This window comes from Eptesicus fuscus, chromosome 3 (assembly GCF_027574615.1).
Source record: "Eptesicus fuscus isolate TK198812 chromosome 3, DD_ASM_mEF_20220401, whole genome shotgun sequence".
NCBI lineage: Eukaryota > Metazoa > Chordata > Mammalia > Chiroptera > Vespertilionidae > Eptesicus > Eptesicus fuscus.
Genome location: NC_072475.1, coordinates 80,706,252 through 80,725,698, shown reverse-complemented (window position 1 = coordinate 80,725,698; position 19,447 = coordinate 80,706,252). Strand labels below are relative to the sequence as shown.

Here is a 19,447-nt window from a genome sequence, read left to right as displayed (position 1 = left end):
TCCCTCTCTCTTCCTCTCTGTAAAAAATCAATAAAATATATTTAAAAAAAAGAAACTACTGTTTGGGTTCTGTACTTATTTGTTTGCTAAAACAAAAGTTATTTTGATTTTCTGAACTTATGTATGCTATCCCAATACTCCATTGATGATGGTTTGAATATCCCATTGATTGTAATCTAACTGGTTACTGAAGCACATTCTTTTGGGAACCAGGACAGCTCAATTATCCCAAATTGTCTCAGTAGCTACAGATAGTGCATTCCTGTTGACTCAGTGATCCCAGTATCTGGACAGCACAATTATTCTAAATTGCCCCGGTGGTCCCAGATAATGTGTTTCTGTTGATTCAGTGATCTGTAGACCCAAAAACTATACTTTAGATAACTTGCTCAATCTCGCTTCTGTAAAAATGCTTTTCGTGAAACAGGTTCCTCATTCTAGACCCAAAGATGTAATCGATACCTTTGTGATATTCTGCCAATATAAGCCAGATGTGGCAAACTGTTCGGCGCAGCGAGGTCTGGAGAGCTTTTGCTCCCTCGCATGCCACCGGCTTTTAATAAATGACTCCATAATTCGACTTTTTGAGGCGTCCTTTGTAAGATGGGGAGTACACTACAACACAACTAGCTTTATTCTCCAATCTTCATCCAAGACGAAATAGCTAAATGAAGATAATTTGACACACACACACACACACACACACACACACACACACAACCTGCAACACAAAGATAAGGCACAAAGGGGAAAAGTCCATGAAGCCTGTAGCACTGACCCTGTGTTTGGTCAGTGCAAACACCACAGAAGGCACATCTCCCTTTCCACCCCTGGCTTCATCAAGCCTGCTCGCCACCAAACCTCTCCAGAGGTGCTTAAGAGGCAGCATGAAAGACAAAACTAGTGCCAGGAGAGCACTAGTTTTCACCTACCCTCGTGTCTGAGCCCCTTTTCACTTGGTATACTAGTATTTTGCACAGACCTTTTGGTGGCAGCAAGGAGTCCTTCCCTAAAAACCCACTTGATGTCACAATCTGACTACTAAGTCATTTTAAACCCTGCCATGTTCATAATTTCTTCATCTGCAACCCATACAACACCTATTATCTGTTAGCTCTCCACTTCAAATAGCTGGGTCAAAGTCAAGCAGCACACACTGATGTATTTCACCATACATTATCACCCTTGTAAGGGAGTCACTTAAATTACCTAAATGAGTTAGCTTATCTAAATTTCAGGTGACAAATTCCAACATGCAATACCAGACTTCAAAGTATTAAAAAAAAAAAAGCATTGACTAACTCATTAGAAAGTCAAGGAGTACAGGGCAATGAGTTAAAACATTTTTAGGGCCTTAGACTGCAATATTCTCCCACTTCAAGTGGACCAAATTCAGGGTTAATTTTGATCAGCTATCACATTCTCAAAGGTAAAATCGGGCCATGTTATATATACATTACATAGAGCAGTGGTTCTCAACCTTTCTAATGCCGTGACCCTTTAATACAGTTCCTCATGTTGTGGTGACCCCCGACCATAAAGTTATTTTCGTTGCTACTTCATAACTGCAATTTTGCTACTGTTATGAATCGTAATGTAAATATCTGTGTTTTCCAACAGTCTTAGGCAATCCTGCTAGCGGTTCTCAACTTGTGGGTCACGACCCACAGGTTGAGAACCGCTGCTGTAGAGCCTAAGACCATCAGAAAACACAGATATTTACATTACAATTCATAACTAGCAAAATTACAGTTATGAAGTAGCAACGAAAATAACTTTATGGTCGGGGGTCACCACAACATGAGGAACTGTATTAAAGGGTCGCGGCATTAGAAAGGTTGAGAACCACTGACAGAGGAATAAAGAATAAGAACTCCAGGAATGCAAGCCAGCGCATAATACTGCAGCAAATTTAAGTGTTGCGGGGGGTCGGGGGGTGGGGGTCTAGAATTCTATAATCAGTATAGTTTCTCTAAAATGAAGGCAAAATTAAAACCTTTTCAGACGCACTAAAGCTGAAAACCACCAAGCAGACCTACATTACAAGAAATGCTAAAAAAAAGTCCTTCAAGCATAAGTTAAATAGATCTACACAAAATAATGAGTACTAGAGATAGCAAATATGTTGGTAAATGTATGGTACACTTTTTAAAAAGCTCTTTAAAAGATTATTGGCTGTTTAAAACAAAAATAGCTTTATTATGGGGTTCATATGTTGAAGCATGACAATTACAAAGGGAGAAGTGAAATGAACTACACTGTAATATTCTTACATGCCAATTGGTAGGTGTGTACCTGAGGAAAGACTCATGTTAAGGATGTATAAACCCTAAAGCAACAATTAAAATAACACAACAAAGAATTATATAGTCCAATAAAGTAGATAAAGTGGATCATAGAGTGACATTCAGTTAATTCAAGAGAAAGAAGGAAAAAGGAAACAAACAAATGTGATCAATATAAACTAGAAAGATGATATATTTAAATCTATCTATGGCACATTAAGCATAATTGGTCTAAACACCCCAAGTGAAAAGCAGAGATTGTCAAATTGGATAAAATGCATGACCCAGCTGTATTTGCATAAAGGAAATCCACTTTACATATGAAGAAGTAGGTTAAAATAAAAAGGGTAGGACATCAGCATCATGATGAAGTGAGAGGATTCCATTGTTTCTCCCCTTAAGTTTACAAGTCAAACAACTAAATAAAGAATCCCCTTCACCAACATCTGAAAGATCCACACAGGGGAACACCTGAAGGTGGGCATATTGAAACAAGCGAAGGAAGCAGGACAAGGGAAGAACACATGGTGGCTGCTGACAATTCAGTGCCTAACACAGCTCCAGTGAGTGTGATAGCAGCGGAGAAGCTGGGCCTGAAGTGTAAGAGGGGCAGAAGCACTTTCCCTCCAAGAAAAGGCATTTCCCTTCGCCCTCATCAGTACAGAGCCAAGTAGATGTGGCTGGAAGGCTTAAAACAGCAGTACTGCCGCCGACAACCTTTGTTAAGGGAAGGAGGGAGGGTGGAGACACAAGATAGCCAATTTGCCTCCGTGCCCCACAGTCCAGCAGGGCATTATAAAGCTGAGACATACCAAACAGCACAGTGAAAAGAAAGCACCCTACCTATCAACCTGCTGAACTGTTAAAAGCAAAACAGTAAACATGAAGGAATACTACCTCAAAGGTGCAAGCAGAAAAACAATCCATCAAATACCAGGAACCATAACTGGGAGCACAGAAAAATGAAATCGCCAGAAACTCACAGCCATGGAAGACAGTGTTTTATTTCTTTATTTATTAATATACTTTTATTGATTTCAGAAAGGAAGGGAGAGAGAAACATCAATGATGAGAGAGAATAATTGATTGACTGCCTCCTGCATGCCCCACACTGGGGATGGAACCCACAACCTGGGCATGTGTCCCTTGACCAGAATCAAACCAGGGACCCTTCAGTCCGCAGCTCTATCCACTGAGTCAAAACCAGCTAGGGCTGAAAGACAGTGTTTTAAGTGACTGAATTCAAGGTTACAGTTATAAAGAAACTCAACAATATACACGAAAACTCACAGTCCTAAGAACTCAGGAATAACATTAATGAACAGAAGTACTTTATCAAACAAACTAAAACTATAAAAGAACGAAGCAAAAATTCTGTAATTGAAGACCTCAATAAAGATGAATCCACCAGAGACCACAAAGAGAGCAGACCAGACAGAACAGAGAATTAGTGAACTTGAAGACAGAAACCTAGTAATGATCCAGGAGGAAGAGAGAAAACTAAACAATAAAAGACCTCTGTGAAAGCTGACTAGAAAGAGCAATGTAAGGGGCTGTGGACTGTGGGCCACTGGGGTCTCAAGATGCAAAAACTTGCTCTAAGAGCCATTAACTAGTAGCTTTTGGGGATTTCATACCCTGAGGCCAGAAGGCCATTGCTAACTCCCTGTAATCCTGGAATCCCTTACCTGTAGGTTGGCTACTCTACCTAAAGCAGTTTACAGATTTAATGCAATCCCCATCAAAATCCCAAAGGAGTTTTTCACAGAAATAGAACATCAACAACAAAAAAATACTCAAATTTGTATGGAAACACAAAAGACCCTGAATAGCCAAAGTAATAGCCAGAGGCATCAAACTCCCTGACTTCAAATCCTATCTAATAAAAGAGTAATATGCAAATTGACCATACCTCCGCTATACCCACAAGCCACGCACACAAGCCACGCCCAACAGCCAATCAGGAGCAAATATGCAAATAAACACAACCATGATGGCTGTGGCCACAGAGAGCAGCAGGGACGCTTGGGTTTCCCCGGCAATGGAGGAAGCCAAGCTTTCCACCTCCCCTTGCTGGCCTAGGCCTCCACTCAAGGCTACAAAATTTCAATTATAGAAGGTAAATAAATTCCAACAGAAATGGCAGCAGCCACGGAGCTGGAAGAGCAGGAGGCTAGGGTTGCCCCGGGTGATGGAGGGAGCCAAGCTTCTGCAGCTCTGGCTGGCCCAGGCCTTCACTCCAGGCTACAAAGTTTCAATTACAGAAGATACATAAATCCCAACAGAAATGGCTGCCACCGTGGAGCAAGCAGAAGGCTTGGCTCCACTCCAGGCTACAAAGTTTCAATTGTAGAAGATAAATAAATTCCAGATACCAGGGCCTCTGCTTAGGTCGCCAGGGGGGCGTGACCGGCCTGCAAACCACCACAGGCCCCTCGCCCAGGCCGCTCCACACGCCAAGGGAACCCCCACCCTGATCCGGGACACCCTTCAGGGCAAACCAGCCAGCCCCCACCCATGCACCAGGCCTCTGTCCTATCTAATAAAAGAGTAATATGCAGATTGACCATCACTGCAACACACAATATGTCTACCCCCATGTGATCAAAGATCCTGCCCCCATGTGGACACAAGATGACCACCACAAGATGGCCAGCAGGGGAGGGGAGTTGGGAGGGACCAGGCCTGCAAGGGAGGGCAGTTGGGGATGATCAAGCCTGCAGGGGAGGGCAGTTAGGGGTGACCAGGCTGGCAGAGGAGGGAAGTTGGGGGTGACCAGGCTTGCAGGGAAGGACAGTTATGGGTGACCAGGCCTGCAGGGGAGGGCAGTTAGGGGGGACCAGGCCTAAAGGGGAGGGCAGTTAGGGGCAAACAGGCTGGCAGGGGAGCAGTTAGGCATCAATCAGACTGGCAGGGGAGTGGTTAGGGGGTGATCAGGCTGGCAGGCAGAAGCGGTTAGGGGCAATCAGGAAGGCAGGCAGGCGAGCAGTTGGGAGCCAGCAGTCCTGGATTGTGAGAGGGCAGTCGGACATCCCTTGAGGGGTCTCAGATTGGAGAGGGTGCAGGCTGGGCTGAAGGACATCCCCCCCACCCCCGTGCATGAATTTCATGCACCGGGGCTCTAGTTATACTATAAAACTACAGTAATCAAAACAGTATGATTTTGGCAAAACACAAGTTTATGGGACAGAATTGAGAGTCCAGAAATAAATCCACACACACATATGGGCAACTAATTTTAAACAAGGGAGCCAAAAACATACAATGAAGAAAGGAAAGTCTCTTCAATAAATGGTGTTGGGAAAACTAGAAAGCCACATTTAAAAGAATGAAACTAGACTGCTATCTAACACCAAATAGATTAAAGATTAAATATAAGACCTGAAACAATAAAATACTTAGAAAAAAACATAGGCACTAAACTTAGGGACCATGGTCTCAGAGGAGTTTTTTGTAAACCTGTCCACAAAGGCAAGGGAAGTAAAAGCAAAAATAAAAGAATTGGACTATATCAAATTAAAATTCTTCTGCACAGCGAAATAAATCACCACCAACAAAAAAAGGCAAGCAACCAAATGGGAGAGAATGATTACAAATGATACTTCTGATAAGGGGCTATAATCCAAATTTTATAAATTTATTGTTACAACTCAACAATAAAAGCAAACAACCCAGTTAAAAATAGGGACCTGAATAGAGACTTTTCTAAGGAAGACATACATATGGCCAACAAATATATGAAAATATGCTCAACTTCACTAGTTATAAGGGAAATGCAAATCAAAACCTCAATGAGATACCACCTCATACCTGTTAGAATGGCTATTATCAATGACAAGAAATAACAAGTGTTGGAGGGGATGTGGAGAAAAGGGAACCCTGACACAGTTAGTGGGAATGAAAACTGGCGCAGCCACTGTGGAAAACAGTTTGGAGATTCCTAAAAAAAATTAAGAACAGAGCTACCATATGATCCAGCAATTCCTCTTCTGGGTATATAGCTGAAATTTTTGAAAACACTTACTTGTAAAGATGTACGTACATCTATGTTCACTGCAGCATTAGTCACATGGAAACAACTTAAGTGTCCTTTGGATGACTGAATAAAGATGTGGTACATGCTATATAATAAAAGCCTAATATGCTAATAAGTGAGTGTCCGGTTGGCCATTCAACCAATCAAAGCATAATATGCTAATGATATGCTAAGGCCGCTCAACCACTCGCTATGACGTGCACTGACCACCAGGAGGCAGTCGACCGGTCAACCAGTCGCTATGACGTGCACTGACCACCAGGGGGCAGACGCTCCGACCGGTAGGTTAGCTTGCTGCTGGGGTCCGGCCAATTGAGACTGAGCAAGACAGGCCGGACATGCTCTGGAGCCCTCCCACAATCTCTCCCTGGCTGGCCAACCTCCCACATCTCTCCACAGCCCTGATTGCACACCGGTGGGGTCCCTTGGCCTGGTTTGCGCCCTCTCACAATCTAGGATCCCTAGGGGGATGTCAGAGAGCCAATTTCGACCTGATCCCACAGGCCAAGCCAAGGGACCCCACTGGTGCACAAATTCGTGCACCGGGCCTCTGGTATTATAATGAAATATTACTCGGCCATATAAAAGAAGAAACATTGCCATTTGTGATAACATGGATGGATGATGAGAGTATAACACTAAGTGAAATAAGTCAGAAAAGGAGAACTGTATGATTTTACTAATATTTGTGGGATATAAAACAAAAGGAACAAATGAACAAAAGAAAAGCTCAAAGATACAGACAACAGAATGGGGGTTACCAGAAGGAAAGAAGGGTAGAGAACTAAGAGGATACAGAGGTCAAGTATAGAGTATACAGACCGCATTGTATAGATTCATACCTGAAAATTATATAATGTCATTATCAACCCATGTAACCCCAATAAATTTAATTTTTAAAAAGTTTAAAAGATGGATGAAAAGAGATAAATAATACTAATCAAAAGAAAGCTGGAGTGGCATTATTAATAACCCTTTGCACTCGCTTGCTTTTTTCTCGATTCCTTTATTCTACTCGGGACTTAATTTTTTAAATACCCCAGATTTTACAAAGCGCCGCAGTAGAATAAAAAACTGGAGTTTCTTTTCATACAAACTTATTTATTTAATGTAAGAAAAGCCCAAATAAAGGAGGAGGGATGGAGGGAGGGAAGGGATGGGCTACCAATGCTAACCGTGTCGAGTCACACTCGACATCCGAGTGCAAAAGGTTAATATCAAAGTCATTGTAGAGCAAAAAATAATATAGAGCTATAGCATAACGGGAAAAGGCTCAATTCATCAAGATGCTATAACAAACCTAATAACATATGCACTTAATAACAAAGCTTGCATATGACATGCAGCACAGATTTTGCCGAGGAACTGAGATCCCTGGAGCCGTCTCCCAGCCCTGGCCTGCAGGAGGAGGATGGAGAGGTGGCCCTGGTGCTTCTGGGCAGGCCCTCACCAGCAGCCGTAAGCCCTGAGGACGTGGCCCGTGCAGCAGCCGCCGCCCCGTGGCCAGGGCACCGAGGCCTGGGCCCAGTGCCCGCCTAGAGGGGCGGGTCCCTTCCCCAGACTTGGGGTGGGGGTCCTGCCAGCACCCCCACTACCCCTGCCCTAAGTCTTTTAACTTGGGTGTTAGCATTTTAGAGACCCCTCAGGAGTTCTGGCCACAGACTAACTGCCCCCTCCCCAGCCGGGACCTCTTGGCAAGACTGTAACTAGTGATGTTTGTACAACCAAAGACTCTCTTTGTGGTTTAAGGAAAATAAAATTGACTACGTTTAAAAAAAATAATAAAGCTTCCATATACATGAAGATACTGCTTCTCGGCCTTTTGGCTAAGATCAAGTGTAGAATACATGAAGACAAAACTGTAATAATAAACAGACAAATCCACAATTATCAACACCCCTCTGTTAACAACTTAATGAAATATTAGAGAGAAAATCAGTAGAGATATAGAAGACTTTAAAACACTATCAACTTGCCCTAACTGGTTTGGCTTAGTGCCATGGTCGGCAAACTGCGGCTCGCGAGCCACATGCAGCTCTTTGGCCCCTTGAGTGTGGCTCTTTCACAAAATACCACGGCCTGGGCAAGTCTATTTTGAAGAAGTGGCGTTAGAAGAAGTTTAAAAAATTTGGCTCTGTTGACTAATGAGTTTGCCGACCACTGGCTTAGTGGATAGAGCGTCAGCCTGCAGACTGAAAGGTTCCAGGTTCGATTCCGGTCAAGGGCATGTACCTTGGTTGCGGGCACATCCCCAGTAGGGGATGTGCAGGAGGCAGCTGATCGATGTTTCTAACTCTCTATCCCTCTCCCTTCCTCTCTGTAAAAATCAGTAAAATATATATTTTTTAAAAAACACTATCAACCAATGTGACCTAACTGACATTTATAGAACACTCTGCCAAACAACTTGCAGAATACACATTCTTTTCAACTGCACATGGAACATTTATTAAAAGAGATCATCTCTGAGCTATAAAACAAGCCTCAATATATTTAAAAGAATTCAAATTACACAGGTTATGTTATCTGGCCACAGTAGAATCAAATTAGAAATCAGTAACAATGATGTGGAAAATCCCCAAATATTTAGAAATGAAATAACTACAAAATCATTGTTGGATCATAGGAAAAATTTCAAAAGAGAAATTAGATAAAATTTTAAACTAGATGGAAAAAAAAACCCCACATAAGGTTGGGGATGCAACTCAAGCAATACTTAGAGGAAATTTTATAACACTAAACACCTATTAGAAAGAAGGAAAAATCTCCAATCAATGACTCTCACTATCCAGTTTAAATTTTGCGAAAGAGCAAATAAAATCTAAAGCAGAAAAAAAATCAGAAATTAATAAAATCAAATTGTAAAAACAGATAAAAATCAATGGAACCAAAAGCTCGTTCTATGAAAAGATCAATAAAATTTATAAACCTTTAGCCAGAATAGTTGAAATTAGGAAACAAGATGCAAATTACCACAGTTCTCCCAGACTACCGAAGGGGAGTGAATATTTCCCAAGTCATTATATGAGGCCAGCAGACCCTGAGACCTAAACCTGACAGTATGGGGGTTACCAGAAGGATTTTTTAGGTGTAAAAATTTTTAAATTTTAGTTTTATTCATTTTAGGGAGGTAGAGAGAAAGAGAGCAAGATCAATTTGTTGTTCCACTTATTTATGTATTTACTGGTTAATTCTTGAATGTGCCCTCACCAGGGATCAAACCCGTAACCTTGGCGTATTGGGACAATGCTCTAACCAATTAAGCAACCCAGCCAAGGCTGATGCAATAATTCTTAAAGTGCTAGCAAATCAAATCCAACAATAAATAAAAAAGAACCTTATTTTAATATATTGTGGTCAAGTGAAGTTTGTCCCAGAAACACAAGATCGACTTACCATTGCAAAATCAATGTAATTCATGATAAAGAGAAAAAGATATACTTGTGTCAATAAAGGCAGAAAAGGCATCTGAAAAAACCAGCATCCTTTCCTGATAAAAACTCTCAGCACACTAGTAATAGAAGGGAGTTTCCCCAATCTGATCGAGGACACTAATAAAAGATTAAATGCTTTTCTATAAGATTAGGACCATAAAAATGCGTACTTTTCTATTCAACACTATTCTAAAAGGTCTAGCCGGTGCCATTAGCCAGAAAAAATAAAAAGGAACCAGACTGGAAAGAAAGAAGCTCATTTATTTTATAAGCTGTCTTAATTTGCAGACATACTCATCTGTATTTTAAAAAATCATATAGAATCAACCCCCAAAAAAGCTTCTAAAGTGAGTGAGGTTAGCAAGGTTGTAGGCTACAAGATAAAATACAAAAATAAACTTTATTTTATATAGTAGCAGTGAGAAATTAGAAACTGATGTTTATAAAACAATACTACAGCATTAAAAAAACACACAACCAGCAGCACTTGGGGATACATTGCACCAAAAAATTGCATTTTTTAAAAAGAAGTATGTGTCTATCATTTTACCTTTCTTTAAAATATATTTTTATTGATTTCAGAGAGGAAGGAGAGGGAGAGAGATAGAAACATCAATGTTGAAAGAGAATCATTGATTGGCTGCCTCCTGAACACACACACACACCATATACTGGGGATCGAGCCCACAACCCAGGATGTGCCTGAACCGCATCCAGCACGGCCAGTGGTGAACTTGAGGAGAGGCGGTGAAGGATTAAAGCAGACAGACAAGAAAATACAGCTGGGCCAGAAAAGGCATCTGAAAAACCTGGATGAGGAAACAACAGCACAGCATATAAGCTGAGGCTTTACTTTATAGTCAGATCACACAAAGCAAAACAAGGGCAAGATGTTTAATGTTCTTTCGAGTTTCAAATCTGCTTCTCTCCTGTTGTTGCCATTCTCTGAACTCTCTCAAGCCTTGTTTTGGCAGCACTTGCTGCACCTCCCGCAGCCCACATCCCTCAGCTACCTAGGACTACAGGGTCGGACTATAAGGTCAAGCTTACAACCATAGCCTTTTGGCTATAATTGTGATGGGAGGGCTTTGCTCTCCAAGCTGGGACTTGTATGTGGCTTTGCCACAAGTCAGTCCGAGGCTTGATCCTGTCCGAACACCATAGCTGCTCTCCACATGTGCCCTTGGAATCGAATCCTGGACCCGTCAGTCTGCAAGTCGATGTTCTATCCACTGAGCCAAACCAGCTAGGGCAAAAAATTGCATTCTTCACAGTAAAACTACCAAACACGGCTAAGAGAAATTAAAGGTGGCCTGAATAACTGAGAAGACATCTCATGTTCATGGGTCCATGGGTCAGTACTGTTAAAATGTCAATTTTCCACAAAACTGCATTAAAGAGTCAATGCAATCCCAATAAAAAGCCCTAGAGACTTTTCCGTAAAAATTTACAACCTGATTCTGAAATTTACATAGAAATACAAAGAACTTAGAATAGTCTAAACAATTTTGGGGAGAAGAAAGTTAGTGGACTAATTTTACCTGACTTTAAGACTTATTAGATCCTGCCCCAGAGGGAAAAGGTGAGGATGCCTCACTGGGTGCAGGCCCCGAGGAGCCACAGACTCTGCATCCCTGCACCCCCACAGGCAGTAAGGGGCCAAGAGCAGGGCAAATGCAGACCCCAAAAGAGCAGGGACCCTCAGAGCAGGCAACACCCAGCCGCACTGACGACAGTTCTACCAGGAATTAAGGAACTGTGCTGGGCCGGGCCCACGGCATGAACAGACCATCATATGGTGCTACACTGAGTCCTGCGCCCTCTCCACACATGGGAACTTTAGGGGCAAATGATGCCCGTTCTCTGGATCACTTGGTTATACTCTTTGACTACTTTTAAAAGCCTGTTGAAAAGAAAAAGGGGAAGTATCCCTAGCTGGTTTGGCTCACTGGATAGAGCATTAGCCTGTGGACTGAAGGATCCCGGGTTCGATTCCAGTCAAGGGCACATGCCCAGGTTGCCTGCTCAGTCCCCAGTGTGGGGCATGCAGGACGCAGACAATGACTCTCATCATTGCCATTTCTATTTCTCTCTTCCCTCTCCCTTCCTCTCTGAAATCAATTAGAAAGCCACAGTAATCGACACAGTTAGTTACTGGTGTAAAGACAGACAAATAGATTGATGAAATAAAATAGAGTCCAGAAATAGACTGAGATGTATATGGTCAATTCACTTTTCCTAAAAGAGCCAAGGATACTCAATGGGCATAGGATAATCTTTCCAACAAATGGTACTGGAACAACGGGCAACCATAGGCCAAACAAATAAATAAAATAAAAAATCTTGACTATTACACCGTATACAAATATTAACTGAAAATAAACTATAGACTAAAATATAAGATGAAGTCTTAGTGACCTTGGATTTGGTGATTTACATAATACATAAATACATTTACATAAATACAACTTAGAAAAGACAAACTTCAAAGAAAAAAGTATTAATCAGTCTTCATGAAATTAAATACCTTTGTTCTTTAAGCAATAGTTTTAAGAAAATGAAGACTTTCGCCCTAACCGTTTTGGCTCAGTGGATAGAGCGTTGGCCTGCGGACTGAAAGGTCCCAGGTTCAATTCTGGTCAAGGGCATGTATCTTGGTGGTGGGCACATCCCCAGTGGGAGGTGTGCAGGAGGCAGCTGATCAATGTTTCTCATCGATTATCCCTCTCCCTTCCTCTCTGTAAAAAATTAATAAAAATTAAAAAATGAAGACTTTCTTTTTCTCAGAGTTGGAAAATAAATTTGCAAAACATAATGCCTGAAAAAAGACTTTTATCTAGAGTATATAAAGAACTCATAATAATGAATAAAAAGGTAAATAACCCAATACCTATATGGGGGAAAGATCTGAACAGAAACTTTACCAAAGATATGCAGATAAGTAAAGATACCCAGCATCACTGATTATGGAAATACAAATTAAAACCAAGAGAAAACATTACATGCCCATTAAAATGGATGAAATTCAAAAGACTAATCATACCAAGTGTAGGTGAGGATGTGGAGCACACTGGGACTCTGATAGATTGCTGGTAGTGATGTATAACGGCACAATCACTTTGAAAAACAATTTGGTAGTGAAATACACGTATGATCCCACCATTTCATTCCAATGCTAAATATCTAACTCAAGAGAAATGAACAACTTATACAAGAAGCTTTATTTGTAATAGCCAAAGACTGGAAACTCAAATACTCATCAACAGGTGGAGAAATGATGGTATATCCATACAACAGACTACTACTCGGCAATAAAAACGGAATGAATTATTGATGCACACATATGGATAATCTCCAAATGATGAAAGACAAATTAAAAAGTACATATATGGTATGGGTCCATTTTTATGTAATTCTAGAAAATTCAAACTAATATATAGTAACAAAGCCAGTCAGTGCCTGGGAACAAGAGGAATAACTAGAGGAATTATAAAAGAGAACAAGGAAACTTTTGATTGTGGCGTGGGCATCTTCATTACCTTGACTAACAGGGTTTCATGGATGTACACACGTGTCAGATGGTGCACATCTATTCCCAATTGTGTGTGTAGAGGTATCATATTAATAGATGGAACTTGGCCAGGGTGAAAGTATTTACACCACAGAAATTGGAAAATGCTACCACAAAATCAGCTGGTTGTTAAACATTACCAGCCCATTGCTAGCTATAACATCCTACCTAATAAAATAGTAATATGCAAATTGACTGCACCTTCGCTACACCCAAGCCACGCCCACCCGCCAAAGCCACACCCACCAGCCAATCAGGGCGAGTATGCAAATTACCCAACAAAGATGGCGGTTAATTTGCATACGCTGAGGGAGGGAGGAGTGAAGACTGAAGACAACTTAGAAGGAAGAGGGAGAAAAAGCGGAAAGCAAGGTGGCTGCCAGAGGGAATGCCCGGGCAGGGCGGAGCGGGGCAGAGAGGGGCGGGCAGCAGCGGCGTGTGTACGGGTGCAGGCACGGTGGCCGCAATGGCGGCCGCAGCGGCAGCGCACACGGCCGCAGTGGCCGCTTGAAGGATTCTTCCTGCAAATGGGCTACTAGTCCTATCTAATAATAGAGTAATATGCAAATAACCATCACTCCACTACGCCCACGATTGGGCAGCAGGAGGCTGGGGGACGGGACTTGGGGTGGCCTCTCAATGGCCGAATCGGTCGCCGCTGAGGGGAGACCCATCAGAGTTTGCGGGTCAGAGCAGCGGCGGCAGCGGCGCCCGGACCTGCCCCCATCAGTGTTCGCGGGACCCGCCTCCATGCACCTGCACTGGGGGAGGGCCTGGTCAGCAGCCGCTGAGGCTGCTTCAAGGGCCAAAGAGGGAGGCAGGGCCAGACCCCAGCGGCCGCTGGACAGGCAACCTCAGGGTGGGCCTGGGGGTGGGTCCAGCGGCGCAGCTTGACAGCAGACAGCAGGGCCTGCTTGGCCGTAGCTGCCAGTGACCCACAACAGGCAAGTGGGCTTGCAGGCAGCACCCAGCAGGGCCTGCTTGGCTGTTGCCGTGGTGACCCGGGAGCAGACAAGCCCAGCTGCAGGCAGCACCCAGCAGGGCTTGCTTGCCCATCGCTATGGTGTGGAGCAGGCAAGCCCCTCAGAGAGCAGAGAACCACAGAGAGCGGGCCTAAGGCTTCAGCAGGACATGCCCCGAGAGCTCTCAGATTGGAGAGGGTACAGGTCGGGCTGAGGGACCCCCCGTGCATGAATTTCATGCACCGGGCCTCTAGTCTATACTAATTAAGGGTAATATGCTAATTAGAGTGGATGTCTTCTGGACAACCTTCCGGACAAGCTGTAGCAGCTGCGAAGGGCCCAGACCCAGGCAGCCATGGGTGGCTGTGAAGGGCTGAGGCTCAGACCGGCAGTGGCAGCAGCAGCGGGGTAATGGGGGCAGCCCCTTCCCCTGATCTGCCAGGTCACCTCCCGCAGAGGGAGGCCAGACTTGGGCTTAGGCCAGGGGCCGAGGCAGAAGCAGTTAGGGGCAATCAGGCCAGCAGAGGTGCAAAGTAGGGACAATCAGGCCGGCAGGGGAGGCAAGGCAGGGGTGAACAGGCTGGCAGGGGGGCAAGACAGGGGCGATCAGGCTGGCAGGAGTGCAAGGTAGGGGCAATCAGGCCGGCAGGCAGAGGCAGTTAGGGGCGATCAGGCAGGCAGGCAGAGGGGTTAGAGGCGATCAGGCAGGCGAGCGGTTAGCAGCCAGCAGTCCCGGATTGCGAGAGGGATATCCGACTGCCAGTTTAGGCCCGATCCCAAAGGGTAGTCGGATATCCCCCGAGGGGTCCCAGATTGGAGAGGGTACAGGCTGGGCTGAGGGACCCCTCCCCACACACACACACACACACGAATTTTGTGCACCGGGCCTCTAGTACATAAATAACAGCTTACTGAAATTCTTAATTTTTAATTACCCCAAAGAATTCCAAGAACCATTAGGCTAAAAACTTGCCTTTATCAAGGTAAAAAGTATTACTAGAGAGAAAAACACAAAAGAGAGACTTTCAGACACTTATTCCTATCAAGGAAAACTCTTTTGCCCTGGCTGGTGTGGCTCAGTTGGTTAGGCATCACCCTGCGCACTGAAAGATTGCAGGTTGGAGTCCTGGTTAAAGCGCATGCCCAAGTTGTAGGACAGATCCCCGGTTGGGGGGTGTGCAGGAGGCAGTTGATCGATGCTTCTTTCTCTCTCAAAATCAATTAATAATCTTAAAAAAAGACACCTCTTGCAGAGACATACTTTAGTTGCCTGACCAAATGCTTCCACTGCCATCCTCCCACAGGCCTCACTGTTGACAGTCTTGCCCCTAAGACCTGGAGAGTTTGGGGTTGACTCTTTAGCTCCTTCTTGAAGGCTGCTACAGGGGCTGCCACCTCCCCTAGCAAACACCAAGGAACCATCACCTTGCTTCCCACAGCTACTTATAAACCCGAAATACAACTTTAAGGTACTGCTGGAAAGAGTATACCCACTCTCTACATAACGGATTCCAATTCCAGCAATGAGATAAGAGGTTTATGACACAAATACATTTGTATTAGGTAAACCAACCACCAGAATACCCAAATCTCATACTTTTACCAACTTCCTGGAGGTGATTTAAGCATGGAATAAGGTTTAGAACCATCCCCTTCGCCTCCCGCTCTTCAATGCCCAGCCTGGGTCCTTTTTCCTACTTAATGTGGTGTGGAGAATATCAGTGTGCTGAAGTTCCATCGTCCCCACAGAAAGTTCCCAGGAAAGGAAGGCTAAAATTAAAAACAAACAAACAAAAAGGCTCCCCATTACAGAATTCAGCAGGGAATTGATATCGCAGAAACATAACTTCCTATTTCATGACGCATTGGGAACAGAAACCTTAGGGCTTTTTCGCCTCCACTGCATAGAGGTCTGACCGCTTCTGGCTAAATATGGGGATTTGCTGGCGGATTTCAGCCACCTTCTTCAAGTCTGCAACAACAGAAAAGTGCACTATTAATAAGATGTAACTCTTCACTAACCAAAGGATTTTTCCTCCCAAACAGTATAAAAACTACCAGAGTCTCAGCTAAGTAACTCAGTAATATAGGCCCTGTCTAGAGGCACAGATGGCCTGGCAGAGCCCCTGGAGTCATTTCAAACCAAACCAAAAAAACTCCAAATAAACTATAGCCTTCAAGACTTGACCAAGAACCAAGGATAAACTGGGGCGGGGGCGGGGAGGGGTACAGGAACTCCTCCAGGGGCCGGGCTGCCCCAGCTATGGAATCTGGCCTCAGAGCACTGGGGACGACAGACACCTAGCCTGATGCCCTGGGCTGGGCAGGTCTTACCTATGTCTGAACACACGATCGTTTCTTCAGTGCCAGCTTGGGCCAGGACCTCCCCCCTGGAAAAGATTCAGGGGAGATGAGTGGGTTCACTGACATTTACTGATATTCAAGACCTCTCTCTCTCTTTTCTCCCCATCTGACAGGCCAAAGGGCAAGGAATCTGAGATTTAAAACCAGAAAGTAAGGATATAAACTCCTGTCCTACCATTTAAAATGCTGTGTGGCCTTGGGCCAAGTCACTTTCAATAAATTATAAAAGCTCTGCTAGGACTTAGAAAATTATGGAGTATGTTTCCTAAACTGCAAACTCCTAGTTTTCTTATTCCGTGACATAAACATCTGGACCAGAGCCACTTATAACCAAAAGGAGGTGCCCCCTACCCCCTCAGGAGTGCATGGCCATAGGTGTCCTCGACAAGGGCGGGCTGGCTCTGCTTCTTCACCCCTGCCAGGGCTGCTCCCTGACTCTGGGGTAGTGAGGCAGGACCTGGGCATGGCCCACATCCATGTGGCCCTCTGGTCTTATGCCCGTGACCCCTGCATCCCTATGTTAAGGGCCTTCCGTGTTTGAAGGAGAAGTTTCAATCTGTGGGTATGAGTGGAAGTGCTGGGGAAACCACCCCCGGCAGGAGCCCCACACGAGGAGACAACGACACTCCTCCATAAACCTGGGGAAAGGCTGATCTGCGCCTCCCAGCCCAAAGCAGGGCTTCCAACACAGACCTCGTGAAGTGCAATCTCTCCAAAGCACAACACAAGGTAACCTGGCATAACAAACGCTCTCACACAGCGACTGGCATTAATTATCCGCAAACAGATTTGGCACAAATGAGCTACAAACACAATAATTAATGCCATTTAACTGAATCCTTTTCTATTCTTTTTCTCTTTCTTCCTCATTTTCCCTGGCATTCAAAGATCTCTCTCTACATTAACCCCAGGCACCCATCCCAAAGTCAATATAAGTCAGAAGGCCCCCAAACCCTACAAATGGAATTCTGAAAAGGAAGAAATTAAGGTAAACCTTGTGGAGCTACTCTGTCAGAAGCGGCCAGCCTGGCCAGTACCAGAGATCATCAGCAGAGCTAGGCGAAGCAGAGGTGCATCACTAACATCTGGGCAGAGGGACTTGAATCACGTCTGAGAAAATTTTCAGGCCACCTTAATCCTTCGTTTCCCAACGCCCCCCAAATCCTGATGTGCAGGGAATCTCTTGCTGGTCTTATTTTCAAGGACTCCCCTTATCACATGCTTTAATCTGTGGGTCCTATAGAGTCCGAAGAGAGAAGCTTTAGGGACCCCACAGTGACCAGGGACCCTTCTCAGCCTTGTTACTGGTATGTGTATCCTGAAATTGTAGAAATTCATATCTGCTCCCTGACTCTGGGATAGTGAGGCAGGCCCTGGTCATGGCCCAGATCCGTGTGAGAACTCTCTGGGCTCAATCAATAGATCCAGGCTAGTCATGCCAGTGTGCGTGCATGTGTGTGATCATACAGATGCACGGCATAAATCCAAGTTCTGAAGTCAAAATCCTGGATCCAAACACCAGTTCTAACCACTTTAGCCTGTGAACGTCAATTCCTCCATCTATAAACCGGGCTTACCAGAAGGGAAGTCCCTGGCGTTCACACTGAGACCACGTGTAAAAGTGCTGTGTGAACCGCAGGTGGAGACCATGGTACGTGCGTCAGCGCACGCCTGCATGTGCACATGGGCAGACTCTCGTGCTGGTCTCACTGAGCAGTAAAATGCTCCGCCCTCTCACAGAAGACAAATTCCGTTTGTCTCATTGAACCCCTCCACCCTCTCCTCTAATTATTCCGGGGCAGAATCCTCACCCTGTAACTCATTCCTGCCTGAGGCCCAGTCACCGAGTCTAAATTTTAACCAAAAGCCGAGAGTTGGGGGCCTGTTTCACTAAAACTGCCACCCATCACTGCTGCCTGGTGTCCCCTATGATCCAAGTCTGACTGACAACGGAAACTCAGAAGAGGGCGAAGGCCAGGCCTCAGTCAGGAGAGCAGGGCCGTTTCTTTCTCACATGGTCCGCAAGTGGAAGCTTCCTCCCAGCGAGAGGCAGCCGCCTGGCAGGCACCGGACCCGGGTGGGTGAGGGGCAGGGCCAATCACCACTCAGACAACCCACCGCCCAAGTGAGCTCCTAGTGAGCCTGTCCCTGCTTAGGCCACTCACCAAGGATTCACGATAGTGCTGTGTCCCCAGGCAACATAGGAGGCTTTGTCGTCTCGGGCCGGAGATGCCGTGGCCACATACACCTGATTATCAACAGCCCTGGAGTCAATGGACAGAAAACAGGGATATCATGCATTACAGAGCTGAGGCACTTTCCTATCCTAAGTGGACCGATCCTTCTTTTAAAAACGACGACAGACAGGCTGGCTCAGATACAGAAGAAACACGCAAAGCCACGGAACCCTCTCTTCAAAAAGCATCTTATTACTTAAGCCAGTTCTCATTGGGGCAATTTTGGCCAGCAGGGGACATCTGCCAGTGTCTGGAGACCTTTCTTAAAAACATTTTTTTTGATTCAGAGAGAAAGGGAGCCAGAGAGAGAGAGAGAGAGAGAGAGAGAGAGAGAGAGAGGAGAAAGAGGAGAAAGAGGAGAGAGAGAGAGAGAGAGAGAGAGAGAGAGAGAGAGAGAGAGAGAGAGAGAGCGCTAGAAACATCAATGATGAGAGAGAATCATTGATTGGCTGCCTCCTGCACACCTGACCCTGGGGATCGAGCTGGCAACCCGGGCACATGCCCTGACCAGGAATCAAACCATGACCTCCTGGTTCATAGGCCGACGCTCAACCACTG

The 19,447-nt window shown here is 44.8% G+C and overlaps 1 protein-coding gene across 4 annotated transcripts in view; it reads right to left on the bottom strand.

The window, feature by feature from the left end:
- NIT2 (nitrilase family member 2) overlaps positions 1 to 19,447 on the bottom strand; it is a 61,406-nt gene that overhangs the window by 24,961 nt on the left and 16,998 nt on the right. For 2 of the 4 annotated variants that reach the window (XM_054714042.1, XM_054714041.1), the window contains exon 8: positions 18,818 to 18,916. In XM_054714042.1, the coding sequence (XP_054570017.1) occupies positions 18,818 to 18,916 (99 nt within the window). Of the gene's footprint in view, positions 1 to 16,167; positions 16,261 to 16,622; positions 16,679 to 18,817; positions 18,917 to 19,447 lie in introns of all 4 variants that reach the window. The other 2 variants (XM_054714039.1, XM_054714038.1) reach the window with 2 other exon arrangements.